This window comes from Hibiscus syriacus, unplaced genomic scaffold (assembly GCF_006381635.1).
Source record: "Hibiscus syriacus cultivar Baekdansim isolate YM2019G1 unplaced genomic scaffold, ASM638163v2 tig00110321_pilon, whole genome shotgun sequence".
In the NCBI taxonomy this organism is placed as follows: Eukaryota; Viridiplantae; Streptophyta; class Magnoliopsida; order Malvales; family Malvaceae; genus Hibiscus; species Hibiscus syriacus.
Window position 1 is genome coordinate 2,066,152 of NW_024062680.1, and position 20,674 is coordinate 2,086,825.

The window sequence follows — 20,674 nt, forward strand, 5'->3', positions numbered from 1 at the left end:
GGTAAAACCTTTAAACAAAAATTGAGTTGGTCGAAAACATAAAGAAGCTACCCAATTCAAGTGTCTCGGGTTCGCCAAGTATTATATTTAAGGATCAATTTAAAAATTGAGATATAATATAGGAACCATTTTACTGATAAAACCTATCACATTGGTAGTATTATATTGTTTAGAGTTATCGTATCAAACAAAAGAGCCTCGTTCTAATAAATAGGAGAAAATTAATGATAACAAAATTTTCTTTTAAAAAAACTTTAAATTTTATTTTATTTGGAGAAAGAAACAAAAATGGGAACGGAGGAGGACAAAAGCTACCGGGCGTGCGCCGAAGCCAAGTCACGTGAGGACAAACGGAGTCCGTTAGATCTCCAATAATAACCACGGAGATGATGCCACACCATAACGGGAAAAGAAAAGGGCGGAATCGACGCCGTTTCAAATTTAGGCTTTTGTCGTTTCTACAGACGTTACTTCCCAGGCCCCTGAGGCCCATCCCAGTTTGATTGTACTTTGTAAGAATATTTAGAAACTTTTGCTATTATCGTACTTAATGAATGCAATAAATTAATTAATTAATAAAATAGCTATGCTCCTAAGTTATTCGTTTTATATGATTTATATTAATATTATTTAAATATATTATATTAAATTAATTAAATTAATCTCCATTTAACTCACTGCTATGATCTTATCATTTATAGTGTATTATTGGAGAAACGAGTCATGAAGCAAAAGCCAAGCAACCAGTATGCGCATGTATAGGCTGTCATTGTCTATTAAGTTGGCTGTCAAATGGCATCGTTGGGGTCTATTTTAGGTTTCCCTAATATTATTGTTATTACAAAGCACCTCTAGTCCTTTTTAGGTTCCCATCATCGTATTTGAATTTAAAATTTAATTAATATATTTTAATACAAACAATTTTATTAAATTACTCTTGTATTATGTTTAAATTTACATGATTAATACAAAATGATAGGAATTATTATGTATATATAAATTATGAACCACCTCTATTTAGGAATATATTCGATCGAGTCAAGTTGAATGAAAAAATAAATTTTATAAATATCATTTTATCATTCTATTTTATTTTTTTTAAATCATATTAAAGTGTAAGAAATTTGAGTTGAATCAAATATATGTTTGAGTTCTATTCAAATTTAAATATAATTATTTATAATATTATAATAATAATTGATTCTAATTTAATCGTAACGCTCTAGCCATATAAAATACAAGTGTAAGAATTTATAAGTAGAAAGAAAATAAAACGAGATCAAGATAAAATGAATCATATACAATATATAGATTTAACGTTGTTCGATCTTTTATCTCAACAGATTAAAAAATAATATTACAAATAGTTAATAAATAATTTACTTTAAAAGACATTTTTCAAGTGTCAAAAGTTAAAGTTTTAATTTTTTTAAATATAAAAAATAACTTTTTATAATACAATATTTAAACTACTAGTAATTTTTCAAACCATTCAATCAGAGATCTACTACGTACGAATGTTCAATGAAAACCACGGCCTAATAGTGTAATTAAATTTATTTATGGCCCTAAAAATGGAAACTTATGAATGATAAAAGCCCCAAAAATAAGATATGGATTTGGGCAAAACTTTGGGCTCCTTTTAAATAGCTCATTTGGAAATAATTGGCACGCTTCTGTACGGCAGCGTTTTGTCCTCGAACCAAGATAATATCCCGCCAAAGAACCGCGAAAATCCAAAAATCCGACGCCACGTTGGCGGTCCTCGTGAGTATTCATTTCACCGATCATATTCTTTTAAACACTGCTACATATAATACACCGCAGCTATTCCTTCACAGCGTTCCATTAAAATCAAGCCTCTGCTTTTGACCTATCACTGAATCATCTTTACATAGAAAATTTAGGGTTAGGGATTTGAAAATGAGTTCTACGGCTGGACCAACCAAAGGAGGAAGAGGGAAGCCGAAGTCATCGAAGTCGGTTTCAAGGTCGCACAAGGCTGGTCTCCAGTTTCCCGTGGGAAGGATCGCTAGGTTCTTGAAAGCCGGAAATATGCCGAGCGTGTCGGCGCTGGAGCTCCCGTCTATCTCTCTGCCGTTCTCGAGTACCTTGCTGCGGAGGTGGGTTTTAAAAGGATTTTGTTTCTGAAAGGAAAAAAAACATTGTTTTGGTTGAGTTGTTAATGTAAATCGATTGGGTGTGTTAATGTTATTATTTGGGTGTATTTTTTTTTCTAAACCTAATTTTGATTGCAATCTACTTGTTTCAGGTTCTAGAACTTGCTGGGAATGCAGCGAGAGACAATAAAAAGAATCGAATAGTTCCAAGACATATCCAATTAGCAGTGAGGAACGATGAGGAGTTAAGCAAGCTTTTGGGGTCAGTCACCATTGCAAATGGAGGTGTTTTACCCAACATTCATCAAACTCTTCTTCCCAAGAAAATGGGGAAGGGTAAGGGTGAAATAGGATCTGCTTCTCAGGAGTTTTAGGCCTTAGCTTAGGCTTCCTTTTTTTTAAGGTATTTTATCAGAAAAAATGTCGACTTGTAACACATGAGTGTAGTGTTTTTTTTAGGGATTTTGACCTTGGGACTTCGTAACATTATGCTGTCGGATAAATTTTCAATCTGGAAATGATAGTTTAGAAAGATAGCCTAACATAACCTCTATAAAGTTGTCGAAGTCACAGTAATGGTATAGTGTTTAATAGCTAATATAAACCTAATCCACACAACCCGACTCTTTTGGTAAAGGAGTTTGCTTTTCGATCCTCCGGAGCGAGCATTCTTGCCAAAATACGTTGGTTGAATTCCCGACCGTCCACATCTTTAGATTCTCTATATATATGCATGCAAACAAATAAACCCAGAATTGTTAACATCATATGAACAATAAGAAGTGTTCATTCTAGATGCCTAAAATCCGAAGCAAAATGGAGCGTAAATTGTGTAATAGAAGACCTAGAAATCTAATATTCATGATTTTTTTTTCAAATTCATAGATTCTTTAAACAATTAAATATAACTAACCGCTTCAACACAATAGCCAGCAAGAAAGTTCCGACGACCCCAAAAGGATGAAAACCTTGCAAAAGGACCCAGAAAATGTAATAAAATAATACGGAAGTACACTATGTATTGGGTCTAGGCAGTAATTATTGGGTCAAAAAGTCCCAAGAATGGATCCGAATTGGGCCCGAGACATACCACCACATCCACTCTCCCGCCAGTTACTCAACTCCAAAAAGTAAAATAAACCACCAATAAATACATGGATTCATATGGTTCGAAAACCATTAACCATAATGCAGTCGCACCTTCTGGTGGGCCCACTCCCATCCACGGGTTTCCCTCCTCCTCCTTCGTCGCCAACGGCGGCAGCCCTTCCATATCCGCTTCTCCGTTCAACGGTAACTGGCGCCACCCATAAATCACCACCAGCGCAAACGCCGAGACCGTTGGGTCCCACCGCCATCATCATCGTTTACACCAGCGACTGGAATCAACGGCGAGCAAACCATTATACAGTACTCGGCGTTGCTCGGAATGCTTCCTCTGCTGATATCAAGCGAGCTTATCGACTTCTCGCTCGAAAGGTAATAATTTTTTTGTTGTTTTCCGTTTTCATTTATTTTAACTCAATCAATTTATGCTTTGTTTTTTTATTATTCTGCAATTGATTTTACGGTATTTTTTGTTTTAATTGATTCTGTGAATTAAATGTCGAAAAATTTCATGTATCGATACCGCTTTCGAGTGTGAGCTAGAAATGATTTTATTTTTTGTAGCTCTATGATTTACCGTGAACTTATTATATTATTCGTGAAGGAAATTTATAGACATAGATATTGAATTTAAGATTTTTTCATAACACTAGTAATTTTCTTGGATACTACTTTCGAAATGAATCTTATCTTAATCTATAAAGGTTTTTTTTAAAGTCTTTCTTTGAATCTTTGGATAGAGTTAGAGATCATGATACTTGATTTCGAGTTTGCATTTCAAGAATATCGTGTCTTTCTAGTTAAGAAGTGCCTATGAAATTAATGTTGTTTTGCTTCATGTTTTGATCTCAGTATCATCCCGATGTTAGCAAAGATTCACGGGCTAGTGAGGTATTCATGACTATCCGTCATGCTTATGAAGTGAGAATTCCTTTATCCTTGTTATCTCCTGATTCATTACTTTCTGAATTTTTGTGTTAATACAAGTTTGACACGATCTTTGTTTTATATTTGAGAGGAGCTAAGTATGAATTTTGAATGAGCAAAAATCTTTGTATAGTAGGGGTACATGTAGGAACAAAGACATCGGTTCTCTGCAATTCTTTGGTGGGATCGTGTAATAGTGTACAGAAATGTGAATATTTGAGACTCTTTAACTTATGTTGGTAGAAATTTTGAGTTGAGAAGCAAAAAGTGTGGGTTTTGCGAGCAGGAATGTGGTATTGTATCTGGATCTGCTTTCCTGGGATCTTGCCTTGGGGTCAATAACACCAAGTGATGAGCTTCATAGGAAGTAGAGAAAGGGGAGAGAGTGCCAAGAAGTGAAAGAGCGTTTGGATTACTAATTCAATGCTTTCCTTTGTGTTCCTTAAGTACGATCACAAGTTACTTTTAGTTTCTTATCATGAATTTGCTCCTGCTTGGGCTGTAATGATGGATTTGTAGGCCGTGAAATACTTATACTAGACACGAAATTCTGATATACTTCTTCTGATGTACTAGCTTCCTGTTCCATTTGACACTTTTCAATTCCGAACAGGTATTATCTAATGAAGTAACAAGGATTCGGTACGATCGGGCACTTACATTTCAAGAGGATGTTGGGAGGTCCTACAAAGGAAAATGGAACCATAGTCCTAATTTTGAAGATGGGGTTAGGCTCCATAGGTGGGAGGAACTCAAAAAATGCAAGAAGAAAGATCCCGAAAACGATATAAAGTAAACGAAGGGTATTCTTCCTTTTACGAAGAAACCGATGAAGAGGATGAAGAAGAAAACTTGCAACAAGAGAGAGGATCTTTTATAGAAGTTATAAAATCCGCTTTCATAACTCTGTTCTTACTGCACACATTTGGATCTCGGTTTTCTCTTACCTTTTGCAGCCTAATGGCTCTCCTAGATAAGAAGTTTGGATGCTGGCTATAAGATTGGTTATGTAATCGCGTGGTTTTTAGGTGGGAGGCGGTTTTGCTGACTTTATGTCTTTCATTGCAAGTTGGGTTTGCGGAAAAAACAGCAGCAGTGTGGTTGTTCTGGTGGTTGTAGCCATGTGGGTCGGCTCCAATCTTGCAAGATATGCTCCACTCCCTCACGGTGCCCTCCTTACACTTTTATACATGTCTATCAAGCTTCAAGTTGATCTAAATTAAATGTTTTTCATACCATTGCCTGCAACATGAACTATGATTTTGTACATATGTTTGTTCTACTGAAATCTAATACAAAGGGAAATTCTGTTAGAAAGAAAGTTAAAGAATGTGGATTTATACTTTTATATCTATGATTGTATTCAGTAGTTTGGTAATACTTTTCTGCTATGTTGCTCTGAGCTTCGGCTATTTACTTCTGTCGAAATACCATATCTGGTAAACCGTATGCTGGACTCGTGCAGTTATCTTTTGTAGATATGTGTTTTGAATCTTAATCTAGAGCTTCATTTTCTATTCTAAAATGATGTTTGGTAGGTGCTAACTTTTTGGCCATTCTTCAATTCTTTGAGATTCCTCCACAAATACCCTCCCACTAGCCATGTCAACAAATACCCAGAATTCATTCTGAACCACCAGAAATTCAAGAACATGAAAGTTAGAAACAAGAGGAAAATAAACCCAAGCAAGAGAAATTCAAACCAGCAACCTAGAGAAAAAATAAACTATTTCAACATACTCTCTTGGAACTGAATTATTGCTTATCATTGACCATGACAATGTAGTTTTCTGAGGATTATGGGAAATTCAAACCACAAAGACTTCCCACTGGCCATTGCAAGTGCCATCGCCATCTATATCGGATGAGCATGCCATCCTCCACGCAACAACATACCCTTGCTAAAACTGCCAAGAATATCAACCACAACCTCAGAGGGTACATTTCTCCTTTTACATCATTGACAAAGGAGAACCCGCTTTTTCTTTTTACTGTTGATGGCAGATTGGATTTAAGAATGTAAAGAAAACCGGAGGAAAGAAATGGGAGGAATCTTGTTCTTAAAGGGATGCCTATGCATTGGTTTGGGGCATATTATTGTATGGCATAACATAGTCTAACGGTGCCTCACCAACTACATTTACCAATTGGTTTTAGTTGTGTTTTGTAGGGATGGGATATACCAAACTAATAGCTTGGGTGTTTCAAGATATGACCCAGATGAAAAATAAACATCTCTATACTTAAATTCATCCACATAACGGATGTTTAATCACCGACAATGAAGTCTTAATAGGGATTGAACTTCAGAACAATTCTTATTATACAAGAATTTTATTTATTTTAATTTACGTTATTATATATTTGAATATACTCATCAATATAACTATTTGAACATGATTTAATCACCATCCAAATGTTCATCAACATATTACTTGTAAATCCATACACAAATATTACTTATATATATATAGTCTCAAATATATATAAACCCTTATAATACCAAATTAAAATTTTAATGTAATTTTCAAACATGAACTAAAATTTAGTACTCGAAATCCAGTTCAATGATTTAAACGTACTCATTAGGCTAATTTATGATTTTTCTTAAAATACAAAATTAATCGAAACAATCAACCAACTAATGCTTAATTAAAACATTAATCTGATTTATAAACTTGTAATATTATATAACGTGCGTATTTAGATCGAGTTCTAGGAAGTTGAATTTTTAAAATTTCACACCGATTTCCCACTTAAGTTTAATAATAGAACAATCCAAAATATATCAAACTCATGATACCTCATCGGTTTTCAAAATTTGATCTTTAAATTATTTTTTTCCTTAATGGACTGAGTCAAACTAAAATGTCACCCCGAGTCTTCGTTTTTTCAATAATTGTATCCGAAACTCATATCCAGTATAATCAGATATGAATACGAAGATACGATCCTTGAAGGATCCTCGAAATACATAAAAACTAAAAAAGGAAAAGAAAAATACTCCTGTCGGATATCTTAATCCGACACACTCGAGTCCGAGAAACATAGATGTATGCTTCAGAATTAGCACACTGTTCGCCCATAACAGATCGATGCAAGGTAGAGATTTTTTGCCCATTTTTCCTGCGACCATAAACAATCATGTAAAGATTAAACTCCATTGAAGCAAAAGTATATATAATAAAACAGAATATGTGTTCGACACAGGTATTTTCAAATTTTCTAAGCCTTTTCAATCGATGTCCGAAAACATGAATATTTTATGAAAAATAGAGTCCAAACAACATAGATAAGTAGTACCCACCTTTACATGGGTGCTTGGAAAGGCGGATGTGCGGAGAGTTTCCTGAGTTTCGTCCACCATTTTTCGTTTTGGAATGCTAAGTATGAAGGCAGCTTGATCTGCGGTGGCAGCCATAGATGTTATTCTGTAACCACTCTCCCATCGCCGGTGTATTCCTTCACTCGGATACAAAAAGTCGAGTTCCACAACCTTGAACAGTTTAAATAAATATAAAATGAAGTATAGTTAGCTAATTTCGAGAAATCAAGGCGGTGCATAAAGATGAAAAGCAAATGAATACCTGATCGGAGAACCCGGAGTTCCTAGACATTACCACACCCCAGCAACTCCCAGCAGTTGTCATTGATGTTACATGAAACCCTTCTTTCCACTTCTTATTTATCCATTTGAAGGGAAACGATTCGCTCAATTTGTACGACTGTTGAGTGTAAGGAGTCCCTACAAAGTCATGGAACTTTATTACAGTGGTCGATAATTCATAAGTAGATGGTGCATATGAATCTCCATTGTTACTTGGACCGGAATGCGATTGTTAGGTATATGTCTCACATGAATGTTCTATTTTTCTAAGTTTTACCATGTTTTGAAGTGTCGTTAGAGGATCATTTCTCGTACCCATGTTTGGATATGTGTCAGAAACGGTAAATGAATATTCATATTTCAAGAAAACTTAAAAGAGTCCGAGTAACATAAGTGTATTGACCTTCCAGGCTAGATTGTAAAATACAAATTACCAACCTTTTGACATAACAACCAATGAACTTCCATTATTTGCTCCAGCTATTGAACTAATATAGTAGTTCTTTTCCCATTGCTCCATAATCCAATCCTGATGAAATCGGATTGATATTAAACACACAAGAGAAAAAAAATCATGTGATCCAAGCACAAAAACGACAAGAAATAGTGCTTTCGTGTAATTTTCTAACCTTGTGCAGGAAGACAGTTGACAATTCATACACCTGGGATGAGAAACCAGTTCCGGCATCCATGATCAGGGCCCAGAGATTAGCTGCTGAAGCCACACAACTAATAAATAATCCATCTTCATTACCCTTTTCTACATGCTGGCGCAACCTTGAATCTGCTACATTGTAGTGATATCTACAATATAAACAGAACGTTAGGTGTCAACACCATTCAAGAACTACCAGAAGATGAACAAACTCTATCCGAAAGAAATTTTATATTTCATGACTCGTTATTTTGGACAAAGTATGCACCACAAAACAAACATCAAAGGGTGACAATTTAATTTTAATGGACCATAGTCAAGTTTGAACCAGTGACTAAAGAGTACAAGCGTTTAAACATTCTTATCAATGGCCTAAACCATTAGACTTGCAGACAGCTCAGTTCATGGGCATGTTTATAAAGCTAGTGAAACAATTAAAAACAATAACATTTTAAAAAAATACTTGCATCTCATGCTCTTATGATTCAAAAGGTAAACAAGGGGGAAATCAGATATTGTTTATATAGAATTTATTGTATAGATTTGCTTTTAGATGGTTAATAAAAGTCTCCAAATATGCTATTGTGAAAATAAAAACACGATCAAATGATGAGATTATCGGACCACAGGAATAACTTAAAGCAAGTGTTGATAAATCAAAACCACTCTTACAAACTTACAAACAACATCCCGAAGTAGAGATTTAACCAAATGTTTAAGAAGTTCATGATACGAGCAGAAGGAAAAATGAAATTATATTTAAGAAGAAATGCAATACTTTACCTCTGCTTCAGGACAACGGGCATTGTAAACTGAAATCCACTGAGTAGCAGGACTACCTAGTCGTATTTCTTCTTGGTTCATCTTCTTCCAATTAATGACTAATCTTCCTCGTTTTGCCCAATCTATATAAAAGACAGGGAAAGGTTGTTCAATTGAACAATCTACTCGATCCAATAATAGAGGGAAAGACATAAAAAGCACCTTAAGAGCTCCATCAATTCTAATCGGTCTCAAAGGAGTGCACGGTTTCAATTAGGCTTTCAAAGAAGGATATAAGCTTGGCATAATTGGGCTCCTCATCGAATTTCATATTTGTAACAGCTTCGAGAAACATCTTAAACGGGGCAGGACAAAAGCAACACATCAGCTCAGGAGATGTGGCCATCTTTTTCTTGCAAACCAGAAAACTCTTGTTATCACCCTGTGAAGTTCGGATAAAAGCCAATAGTTCAGAGGAAGTAATTAAAATGGATTAGGTAAATCCTTAATCAAAACAACACGAACCTGATAACCCTGCCATGGTAACCGCCCTTTTATTAGAAATATCAATGTGTATGCCAATGACTCAAGGTCATCCCTACGACTTCCAGTCCGGCCCAAATGTGCATGTACACTAGCATACCTGATTGTTCCCCTGATAGAAGAAATACCCAAAGATATTAACACCTAACATAAGCAGTAAGATGTGACATTTTAAAACAAGATCTACACACCTGAAAACATCCGGCCTCTGATCATAATCAACATGTTGACCAGACTGTGTGTCTTTCCATCTTGAAGCTGATCAGTTGAAGAAGAAGAAAACACTAACAGTTAACCATCATGAACCCCTGCTTGACACCCCGGGAAGAATATACATTTAAAGGGGAAGAGATAACTGAGATGAATATACCTAAACCGAGATCAATAAGGTATAGCTTCTTCTCATCAGCTGATCCAGGTAGACCTAGTAAAAAATTTTCGGGCTTCACATCTCCATGTACGAACCTTTTTCAAGCAGACAATCACAAATGAAAATCAGTTGAAACTATGCGAAAAGGAGGTAAAATTCAATAAATTGTAGAAAATTATAATAGACTTACCCCTTTAAATGAAGCTTTTCGAGAATTGATATTGCCTCCACGGCAATGCATGCAGCCATATTTGGTGACATCCTGTCATAGTACAACATATTACCAAAATTGAATGAGTATAGTAGATATATGTAAACATGCCCGAAAAGGTATGACCGGAAATTTTTTGATTTCTTACGATTGTCCTAGAGTATTCCAAACATCCCAGAGACTAGGACCAAGCATATCCATCACCTGAAATATTCAATAATGTTAAGATTAAAATACATAAAATGATTGGGGAGATAACACACTAAGAAGCTAGAAATCAAAACTCACAAGAATGTAGTAGTCTCCCTGGCGACCCTTGTAGTGCACGGAAGGAATCCCATAGCACCCATTTAGCGAACTTTTATTCAAGTGGAGATTAAAAAGGGAAATGTGAGAATTTAAATGACTGGAGTAAAATATGTAGAAACAAAAGCTGGCTAAAAATTCTATGATTAAAAATGCCATACCTGTAAACTTGCCATTCATAAGGTGGACCATAATTGCAACCTTTACTGTTCCGATGCTCAAGCTTCAACGCTACCTGTGACAAAAAATCACAAGACATTAGTCCCCAAGTGGTTTGACCTGGAAAAATCTTTAACGTGGGCACGAGTTTCTCGTAAATACCTCAATTGCATCAGGTCCAATTCTATCACTACCACCGCCTGTCCTCTGGCCAACATAGACTTGGCCAAAACCAACCTTACCCAGTTTCCTTTCTACCCTATATACAGGAATACCCACTGTACCTGCAATGAGTAACACAAATGGTGTTCAGTCAAGAGCTTCCCTGAGATGAACAACTAATAACTAGGAATGTTTTACGGTAAAAGATACGAAGCTAAAACATGTGGAATTTGATGCTAAAACATTCATCATTTTCAAGCAAAATCAAAACAGAAATAATAATTCGAATAGTTTCCGAATGCTGAAATAAAGAAGCACTATTTTCTTTTTAATTGTATTAGTCATAAAGTAATAGCTTTAGTTTAAGAGCACTAGGAAAAAGTTTTGTACTTCAGCTGGTTTTTTTCTCAAAAGTGAGGCTTACCCAAATAAGCAACTTAGATGGATCATTTAAGTACCAATAATATATTTAACAATAAAAGATACGAAGCTAAAACATGTGGAATTTGATGCTAAAACATTCATCATTTTCAAGCAAAATCAAAACAGAAATAATAATTCGAATAGTTTCCAAAATGCTGAAATAAAGAAAGCACTATTTTCTTTTTAAATTGTATTAGTCATAAAGTAATTAGCTTTTAGTTTAAGAGCATACTAGGAAAAAGTTTTGTATTCAGCTGGTTTTTTTCTCAAAAGTGAGGCTTACCCAAATAAGCAACTTATATGGATCATTTAAGTACCAAATAAATATATTTAACAATAACAGAAAGATATAGTATGTAATACGGAGCTACCGTTTCAGGAACAGGGGTTGTGCTAGCTTCTTCTTCAACTCCCACTATTTTGTCAGCACTCCGACCCTCCATCGCAATATCTTTGTTGGCCACTATCTCTACTCGGTTGAAAGCTGACAAGGGTCGGGATCTAAATCTATCAACCTAATTCCCCGGCCTCTACCAGCAGCTGTTGGCCTTGTGGGTACTGCAGCTGAGGGCCCTTTGGTGCACCAGCAGCATTACCCCTTCCTCTTCCACCAGCCCTCCTCCGGTTCTGTTTTGAGCAGGCAGTGCCCAATTCTCCGCTTGATCAACCGGTTGAGGAGGCAGCTGAAGATCATCAAGGCGTTTTGATCTCCGAGCTCCACTTCGCAATTCTGGCATCCTCGTCACGTGCAATTCACATGCCACTCAATTCCCCTCCAAAATCCTTCTGACGAAAAGAAGTAACGGACTTTACCGATATTGAAATTAATAAACACGTCTCATAAGAAAAACACTACACATTTGGAAAGCTCATATAATCCATAACTAAATATTTAACCTTTTTAAGGTACCCTTCCACAAATAACCAAGATCAACATAAATTCAATATATCATGACTCAAATTATAAACAATAAAAACCCTATCAGAGAGTAAATTATCAAGTTGAGGAAACAAAAAATTGCTACTATAATCATCCACTAAGAAGCTATCTCAAACAAGATAAACCAAAGACAATACCTTTAGCAAACAGTCAAATACCCTTCAACAAGAAATATATTTTTTCCAAACACCAAATATCAATCAAGCAAAAGCAGCTAAAAACATACCAAAATCAACGCAAGTTTATCACATATTTGATCCAAAAAAATCACACCTGATAGATAATCGAAATCAGCTATTTCAGTATGAAACGAAATGAACATCGATAATTTACGATGACGAAAAACTTTGAGCTGAATAAATCAATCAAAAGGTAACAATCAAGCTCAAACAACAATATTCATATTTCATACATCACCCCCAAAAATTGATTTAAAATAGAAAAAAAATAAAACTTTCACATAAAAAGTAACCGTTTTATAACCAGCCTAAATCAGATTCTTACTAACCAAACAATTCTCCAATCCGATCATGCAACTTTTCATCAAAAATACATAATCAAAACTAAAACCGATCAGCAAACAAGCTAAAACAAGAACTCACAGATCAATTATCCTCGAAAAAAACTTGATTGATCAAGCTCAGATCGTTAACAATATGTTCAGATGATACATTTGTTGGGCTTTATTTTGAAAACCCAGAAACAAAAACCAAGAATTTAAAAGAAAAAAAAATAAAGAAAGAAAATACACACCTTGTTTTTGTATTATCGGGGGATGAAGATAGACATGTAATCCAAAATTTAGGTAACAAAAAGAAAAGAAACTCTTTTTCTCGAGACGGATTGAATTGAAATTTAAGAGAAGATGGAGAAACAGAAAGCTTATTAGGTGTAGTTTTAGGAGGATCTTTTATGCATCAAACAAAAAGGGAAAATAAAGCCTGAAATAATCTAAAAATTAAAAAGAACATATATCTATTTTCGTTTTTTTAAAAGTAAATTTCTGTTTTTTAAAATAAATAAAATAATAATAATACATTTATTATATATTTCCTAATTATTTTGTAGGGTATAACTATCTTTTTTTATTATAACATTTAACCATTTTAAGGGCTGAATTTTTTTCAGTTGTAAATATGAAATAATGTTAAGAAGAAATTTCTTTGTAGCATATTTTTATTTTATGTGAATATGAAAAATTGATGGGACATGCAAATGTGGGAACAAAGTAGCCAAAAAGGGTTTTGCGTTTGTGGACTTACAAAGGGTCAAAGGCTTTACATTATTATTATTATTTATAACCTTTTTCTTTATTTGTTTGTCAATTCTTGTTATTATGATATTATCCATTTTATATGCATCATACACGGACCATGAGATTTTGAATTATTTGTTTATCTTCGTGAATTGGACCGTGTTTTATTTTATGATAAAATCAAATTAATATTATTTATTGTTGATCTTATTAATCAGTCTAGTAATTAAAAAAATGTATTGTTCTTCATTGATATCATAAATTCGAATAATTTTTTTTAAATATATGAATGTGTTGTTATTGATTAAAAAATTATGAACAAATATTACATTATGATCACTCTAAATATTTATTGTTCAAGTAATAATAAAATATTAAAATTGATTTTAAATTAGTATTATTTCTTATAATTAAAAATATGTCATTTGAATTTGATTAAAACTATTTCAATTCAAAAAAAAAATTTATGTCCAATTAGTGCACTGGTCTAAAGGCACCAATAGCATTAACTATTATTGGAATATGATTATGTGGATGAAAAAAAATACAATTTGGGAAAATATATTTATAAGATATATTGAAAAAAAAAGGTTTGGAATACAAAATGTCCAAAATATTTGTAGAAATAATCTTTCTCTTTTTACTTGAAAATTGAATAATTGAATAAATTATTATTTTCATAATTAACAAATTGGAGGAAAAAAGTTTGAAGAAAAGTAGTCAAAATTGACTATTCGAAGATTTTAGATCCGGTCTAAATGAATATAAAAATATACATTACATGTATTTCTTTAAGATAAACATTGTGTTTTATTTACAATATCTGCTTTTTTAGATAAATATGGTGTACTATCAACCTAGAAAAAGAAGATTTGTTAACTTGATAAGAATAAATTAATTTCATCGATTATTGTAATTCGTTTAATCTAGTTTAAGAGTTTTGGTCGATAAATGATTTTTTATCTCTGTGTGGGAGAGAAAAATTTGTATGGAAAAAACAAAGATAAAAGGTGTAGATTCAGTTTGAAAGAAAGAAGTCGAGTTTTTCTTATGTTTTCCCTGTGAATTAAATATTCTTGTTATAAAGTGATTAGTATCAAGTCTATAATGGCAATAATTGTCAAGTTTATTTGATGAACTATATAAAGTATTGAGAGATCCGATTATAAAATTATCGTCATTTAAGAAATATGAGACTCTCAATAGATAATAGAAGAGAAAATTATTTTTGAAATAGTTCTTCAAAAGGTATTATGAAAAAATAATAATAATAAATCAAATTAAATTTAAGTCGGAAGAAACTCAAATTTAAGCTCATAATGCTAAAAGTCAGAATTAAATTCAATTTATGATAAAAATCAAATTCCACTAATTAAAAACGAAAAATATATTTTGTTATTATATTTAGCTTAGAACTCATTATTCGAGTTTAAATATTAAACCTGATTTTGGCGAAACTCGACGTGGCACGTCCACATACACACGATCTAACAAATTTCTACATTCATCCAATTTGATCTTCATTTTTTAGCTTTACCTTCTTTTTTTTTTTTTTTATTGAATTTTATTACAAGTTTAGAGAGTAACACAAAACAAAGAAAAATCTTTAGATTTTTATGTATGTATTTATATTTTTCTTTTACAAATATTTTACCATAATTTTTCTTAATTAATTTGAATGGTAGCAGAATAAATGATTAATTTGAATTATAACTTATATATATACTCCATTAATGCAGAAAGTGCCAAGTGGTAATTGGTAAACATAACTGTATTGTGTAATTTCATGCAAAAAATCAAAATTTGTCGAATTATAAAATAATTTACAAAAACATATTTAAAGATTTTAATGTAGAAAATTTTTTTGCACACAAAAAAAAATACGAAAGAAAGTTGACTTTTTACACAAATATCCCCTAACATAAATTAATTACCTGTTAAGTATTGATGTGCTTTAATTTGATATCTTTGGAGTAATATCGTTTTATGTATCGATTGATGTGCTTAATATGATAAAAAAAATATAGTTTCTTGGATATCTTTGGATTAGTTTTGTTATGGATGATAAATAAATTGAATCAAATATGATTACACTAGCTTAACCAACTGGCCTGCCAGTGTAATTAAGCTCCTCTAGTTTAACTATCATATATTACGCTTGAGTCGTGTTCTTAGTGGAACCAGTTATCCGTATAACTAAAGTTGAAAACTGTTGCATTCAGTAAAATCTCTTTATTAACAATTCAAATAAAGTGATTGACTGAATTCTGCATTCGATCTTGTATCTTTTCTATGCTTATAAGGTTTTTAACGATTCAACCACTAACAAAGTCTGCATCTGTATTGAACTGACGAAAAAGACCAAAAAATGGGAAGTCCTTTATCAAGTCTCTTCTATTGGACTGTGCTCTAAATCCTATATGGTTTTGGGTTTGACCACGTTTATATATGGAAATCTTAGAACTAGTTTTACTGTGTTTCCAGGAACATTGTATCAACTGTGAACTTAGATTGCAAGTTGGATCTTAAGCAAATTGCTTTGCAAGCACGAAATGCTGAGTATAATCCCAAGGTATGCATGGGATGGTTAAATTCTAGTTTTGTTTTTGTTAGTTAGTGCAGCTTCTCTTTCCACTGCTAATATTTGGTTGTTAACCCTTTTGTTTGTAAAATAACCCTACAACGTTTTGCTGCTGTCATTATACACTCATTTGGTGGTTATTTTCAGTATCAAAGTCCTTTAGTAAACAACTAGTGTTTACATCAGTTGCTTGAACATAGGCGTGTTTTCATTGTTCACTTATTGAATTACTAAAACAGTTTCCCTTGCTTCTTCAGGTCTGCACTGGTGCTAAAAGTGAACATCAATCTAAACTGGCAGCAAGGAAGGCAAATATTCTTCTTTGAGATTCTTATGCCTTTTATTGTGTTTGTGAACTATGTTAAATGTGAAGTTAGCTGCTTGATATAATATTTACACACACACATGCTTATCATTAGGATAGAAAGATGCAAAATGAAGTCCTATAGTGACATTATTTTTGTGCTTTCAGTACGCCAGAATCATCCAAAAGCTTGGGTTTCCTGCTAAGTTTAAGGTTCTTAGACAATTCATTTTCTCTTGTGCAAACGATGCTCCTCAAATTGCATGTATAGACTACAACTAATATCTCTTCCTTTGATGGTGTTTTGCCCTGCTCATTTTTAACCTTTTTTGCTGTGATCGGCAGGACTTCAAAATTCAGAACATTGCCGGGTCCTGCGATGTCAAATTTCCTATCAGACTTGAAGGTCTTGCATACTCCCACGATGCATTTTCAAGTGTAAGTGGCATTCGATATTTGTTTACCTGTTATATAAGAATATAGATATGCATGTTTCTTTTCCAGGTACGACTGCCTGGTTGTCTGTGCTCTTCTTTGTGTGTGTATTATGCCCATACAAAGTTTGCCTTTTCTTTGTGAGCTCATTGAGTTTCACATGCTGGCCCTTATGGGTGTTAAGCCAAAGGGATGGAGGTTAAATATTCTCGGTACAAAGATTTTAAAACATAGATTTGGTTTCTGGTCTGGATGAGTTCTAGATAGTTACTTTACTTGTGTTTGTTTGCTTATTCGGTTTCCGATTCCTTTTGTTTGGTACAAGGATTATGACTCATCTTTGGCGTTGTTTTAATGCAGTATGAACCAGAACTCTTTCCAGATCTGATCTACCGAATGAAACAACCAAAGATTGTGCTACTCATTTTTGTGTCAGGGAAGATTGTGATCACTGGAGCTAAGGTGATTGCATTTGGGCCTCCGTTCATCTATTCTGTATTCTATGTCCGGCTGAATTACTAATTCTCTTTGTTCTAGTGAATCAGGTGAGAGATGAGACATACACGGCCTTTGAGAATATATATCCAGTCCTCACAGAATTCAGAAAGAACTAACAATGGTACGAAGCTACACCTTGTTCCCTCTCTGAAATGATTGACCAGTATTATATATTTATTTCGAGCTTCACTTTGACTTATCTTTAAACTTGCTGGCAGATATACCTTCGAATGGAACTTTGATTTGATTAGGTTGTCGATAGTAGGTTTTCCTCAACCACTGTTCGGACTTGAAGTGTGAATATATGAAGAGTGGAGAGGTTGCTTAAATGCATCATTTAAGCTGTAGTTTGTTAGGACATTTCGATCCCAGTGGTTAAAATTGTCCCTTCATCTTTATGTATAATTGTCATGATATTGATATTGAAATTTTGGATGTGATATGAACAAAATTTATTAAAAGAAATCTGACTTGAGGTTGCATTTTTAGCTTGATGAAAATCTTTATTGTTAGTTCGGTGAGAGTGCTATTTTTATTCATATTTTAGTACACTACTATCCCATTCTTATATTAAATCAATAGATATAAATTAAATAACCCAAGAATCCTTTAAAATACATATTTTATTCATATTTTAATATTATAGAATCCGATTTTTATATTAAATCAATAGATATGAATTAGATAACCCAAGAATCCTTCAAAATACAAGACAAGAATCTGAGAGGAAAAAATAATACATCGGATGTAATCTAAATAATCAAAAGTTAAAGTAGTAAATATGAAGTCAATACTGTAAAAATAGATAATACTACCACTGAGGGACTTACTGAAGAAAAAGAAGATGATGAAGTAATCTGGATGATGAAATTGCAAGTCCCTTGTGATATATTCTGCGTTGTAATTATGCCCAAGCCTTGAAAATTACATGCCATGTCTTTCTGATTTTGCACCTGGTAATACATGTTAAACGCGTACGAAGCGTTCTCATTGGCATCGAGGCTGTTACACGAAGACCCGAACCCGAGAGCCGTACAATCGGCAAAAGTGCAAGCATATTTTATGTTGTCAACAAGCTTGCCCACGTCCTTAGCATTTGGATTGAACATACACCATTGCTGTGGAAGGTATTTCACATCCTTTGCACCAATGAGAAACTTGTTTTGATTCTGACCTGAAAGATCTAATGGGAATTTAGGCTGCCCGTCATACCGAAAGATCCCCCAATGACGCTCGAAATTTCCCGGAGCAATGCTCTTGGCATCCTCGTCGATGAGTCCAAACAAGTAAACTTCGATATATCCTGGACGTAGAGGCGTGCCGGTGTTTGCTGCAAGTCTAGGCAAGAGTCCATTGTAAAATCTCTGAGCATTAGCCATATTGGCATTCTTGTCACCATCTGTAGGCCAACCAACTTCCCCAATAATAATGGGCATATCCCCATGGCCTAATGCCTTCAAAGCCGAGACCAATGTGTCAAAGTTGGCATCGAAAACGTTAGCATACTGAATCCCGTTATCGACAATCGGGTTTCCTCCATCAAAGAAAGCGTAATTAAAGGGGAAGTCATCATTCCCGTAAGACTGAGGAAAGGGTAGATGTTCACGGTGAAAGGCGCACTGTTGTTTGCTAGGAAATTGACGATTTGTGACATAGGTCCACTGATATCAGTCCGGAACCGGCCAGCAGACGGAAGAGGGTTGCTTTCGGGTGAGTTGTAGACATCAGCATTTAAGGGCACAGTAACCTTTATGGTGTCCCCAACACCAGCATCATCAAGTGCATTTTGAATGTTCTGAAGAGCAGGGAATGTGGTGTTTATAAACGAGCCATTATAGGATGTGAGAAATGGTTCATTTCCAACAGCAACATACCTGTGAAAACAAAGTGAAAGGCTCAACATACTAATATAAAATTTCGAAGATGAATATGAGAATATGATCTTCAAATATATATACACTCGAATCTAAATAACATTTTGTCCAACATAGATAGGAGAATATGACCTCTAGCTCTAGATACAATTAAAATTTCATACCAAATTGATCAAAATCCACACTATAAGATAACAAGAAGTTTTTTTTTCTCATCAACTTAATCTTAAAAACGGTGTCAACACAAATAAATCAAAGCCACAAAAACGAACATCAGAAAAGCTGGAAGAATGAACTTACTTAATGTTAACACCTCCTTTGAAGTTGTATGTGGTAATATTCTTCTTGACCCATTCTTTAGCACGATCATAGCTATTCATAGCAAGAAGCTGATCGTTGGGAATGGCGACCATTACTTCAAGATCACTCCCTGCAAGAGCATCCATGGTCTTTGAATCTGCATCGAAAAGCTTCACTTTTGTAATCCCATTGTCTTTCAACATCTGAACCACTGTTTCTGGAGGCAATTTATGGGTCGCCATTGTGCCCCAGTTCACACCAAGACCACTAACAGATCCACCAAAGAGGAGATGAACACAAAGGAATGTGGGTAATACTAATGTTGCTAGAAACCCAGAATGACCCATGGGTTTTAAATAGTAAAAAATTTCAAAGAGAAGGGGGTGGAGCGTATGGTAAGGCTAAAGGAGTTACCAAAACTAAGGAAAAGCAAGGTTTTATTATGAAGTTTTAACTGTTGTTTATTTATTGATTGATGCAATCTCTGTTAAAAAAGAAAACGAAATGCGGTTATCTGCAGGATCAACCGAAACTCAAGCCATTTTGTGATCATGGGAGAGAGAAACAACACACAAAAAATACTTGCAATTATTTTTTTTAAAATAGAAACGAAGAAAAACAGAGCAAAGAAGAAAACCTAGAAAGAAAAAGGGAGAATCGGTTATGTTTTGGTGAATCGAAGGGAGAAGACTGGACCTTTATCGAATATAGAAGATGAGTTTTTTAAGTAAATATTGAAAAACAAAGGACGGAGTTGAAGCGACAGTGTATAAACAAAGGAAAACGAGAGGAAGAACAGGGGAAACGGTACCAAACAAATTATGTACGCGTGTTTAAACCGACACGGATTTTTTTTTCCAAAAAAGGTACTTACATTACTTTGACAGAGAATCAATAAACGTTTGATTTCGCCACATCACGTCCTTTTCCAAAATTTGAAATTTAGGCTCTGCTCCAGTGTTCACCACTCCAAAAAAAAAAAAAGATTTAAAGTATTTTTTAGGTATTAATTAATTTTAATAGAAATATTATTTTTTAAAAATAAAATATTAAAAGTTATCTTAATTTTTAATTGAATAATTATTTCGACTCTTATATTTTTAATTACTTTAGTCTTAATATTTTATTTTGGATC

The 20,674-nt window shown here is 33.9% G+C and overlaps 1 protein-coding gene and 4 pseudogenes across 1 annotated transcript; 3 read left to right on the plus strand and 2 right to left on the minus strand.

The window, feature by feature from the left end:
• The first annotated feature begins 1,849 nt into the window (after nt 1-1,849).
• LOC120117742 lies at nt 1,850-2,547 on the plus strand (annotated as a pseudogene).
• Nucleotides 2,548-3,252: 705 nt separating this feature from the next.
• Nucleotides 3,253-5,600, plus strand: LOC120117741 (annotated as a pseudogene).
• A 1,427-nt stretch (nt 5,601-7,027) lies between these two features.
• LOC120117837 lies at nt 7,028-13,024 on the minus strand (annotated as a pseudogene).
• Nucleotides 13,025-15,280: 2,256 nt separating this feature from the next.
• LOC120117839 (TATA-box-binding protein-like) lies at nt 15,281-17,350 on the plus strand (the record flags this gene model as incomplete). Its single annotated transcript, XM_039138032.1, has 6 exons — nt 15,281-15,306; nt 16,032-16,119; nt 16,386-16,436; nt 16,601-16,645; nt 16,778-16,870; nt 17,228-17,350. Coding segments are annotated over exons 1-6 (426 nt in total), but the record flags the coding sequence as incomplete, so codon positions are not given.
• On the minus strand, nt 17,202-20,138 carry LOC120117740 (annotated as a pseudogene).
• Nucleotides 20,139-20,674: the final 536 nt, after the last annotated feature.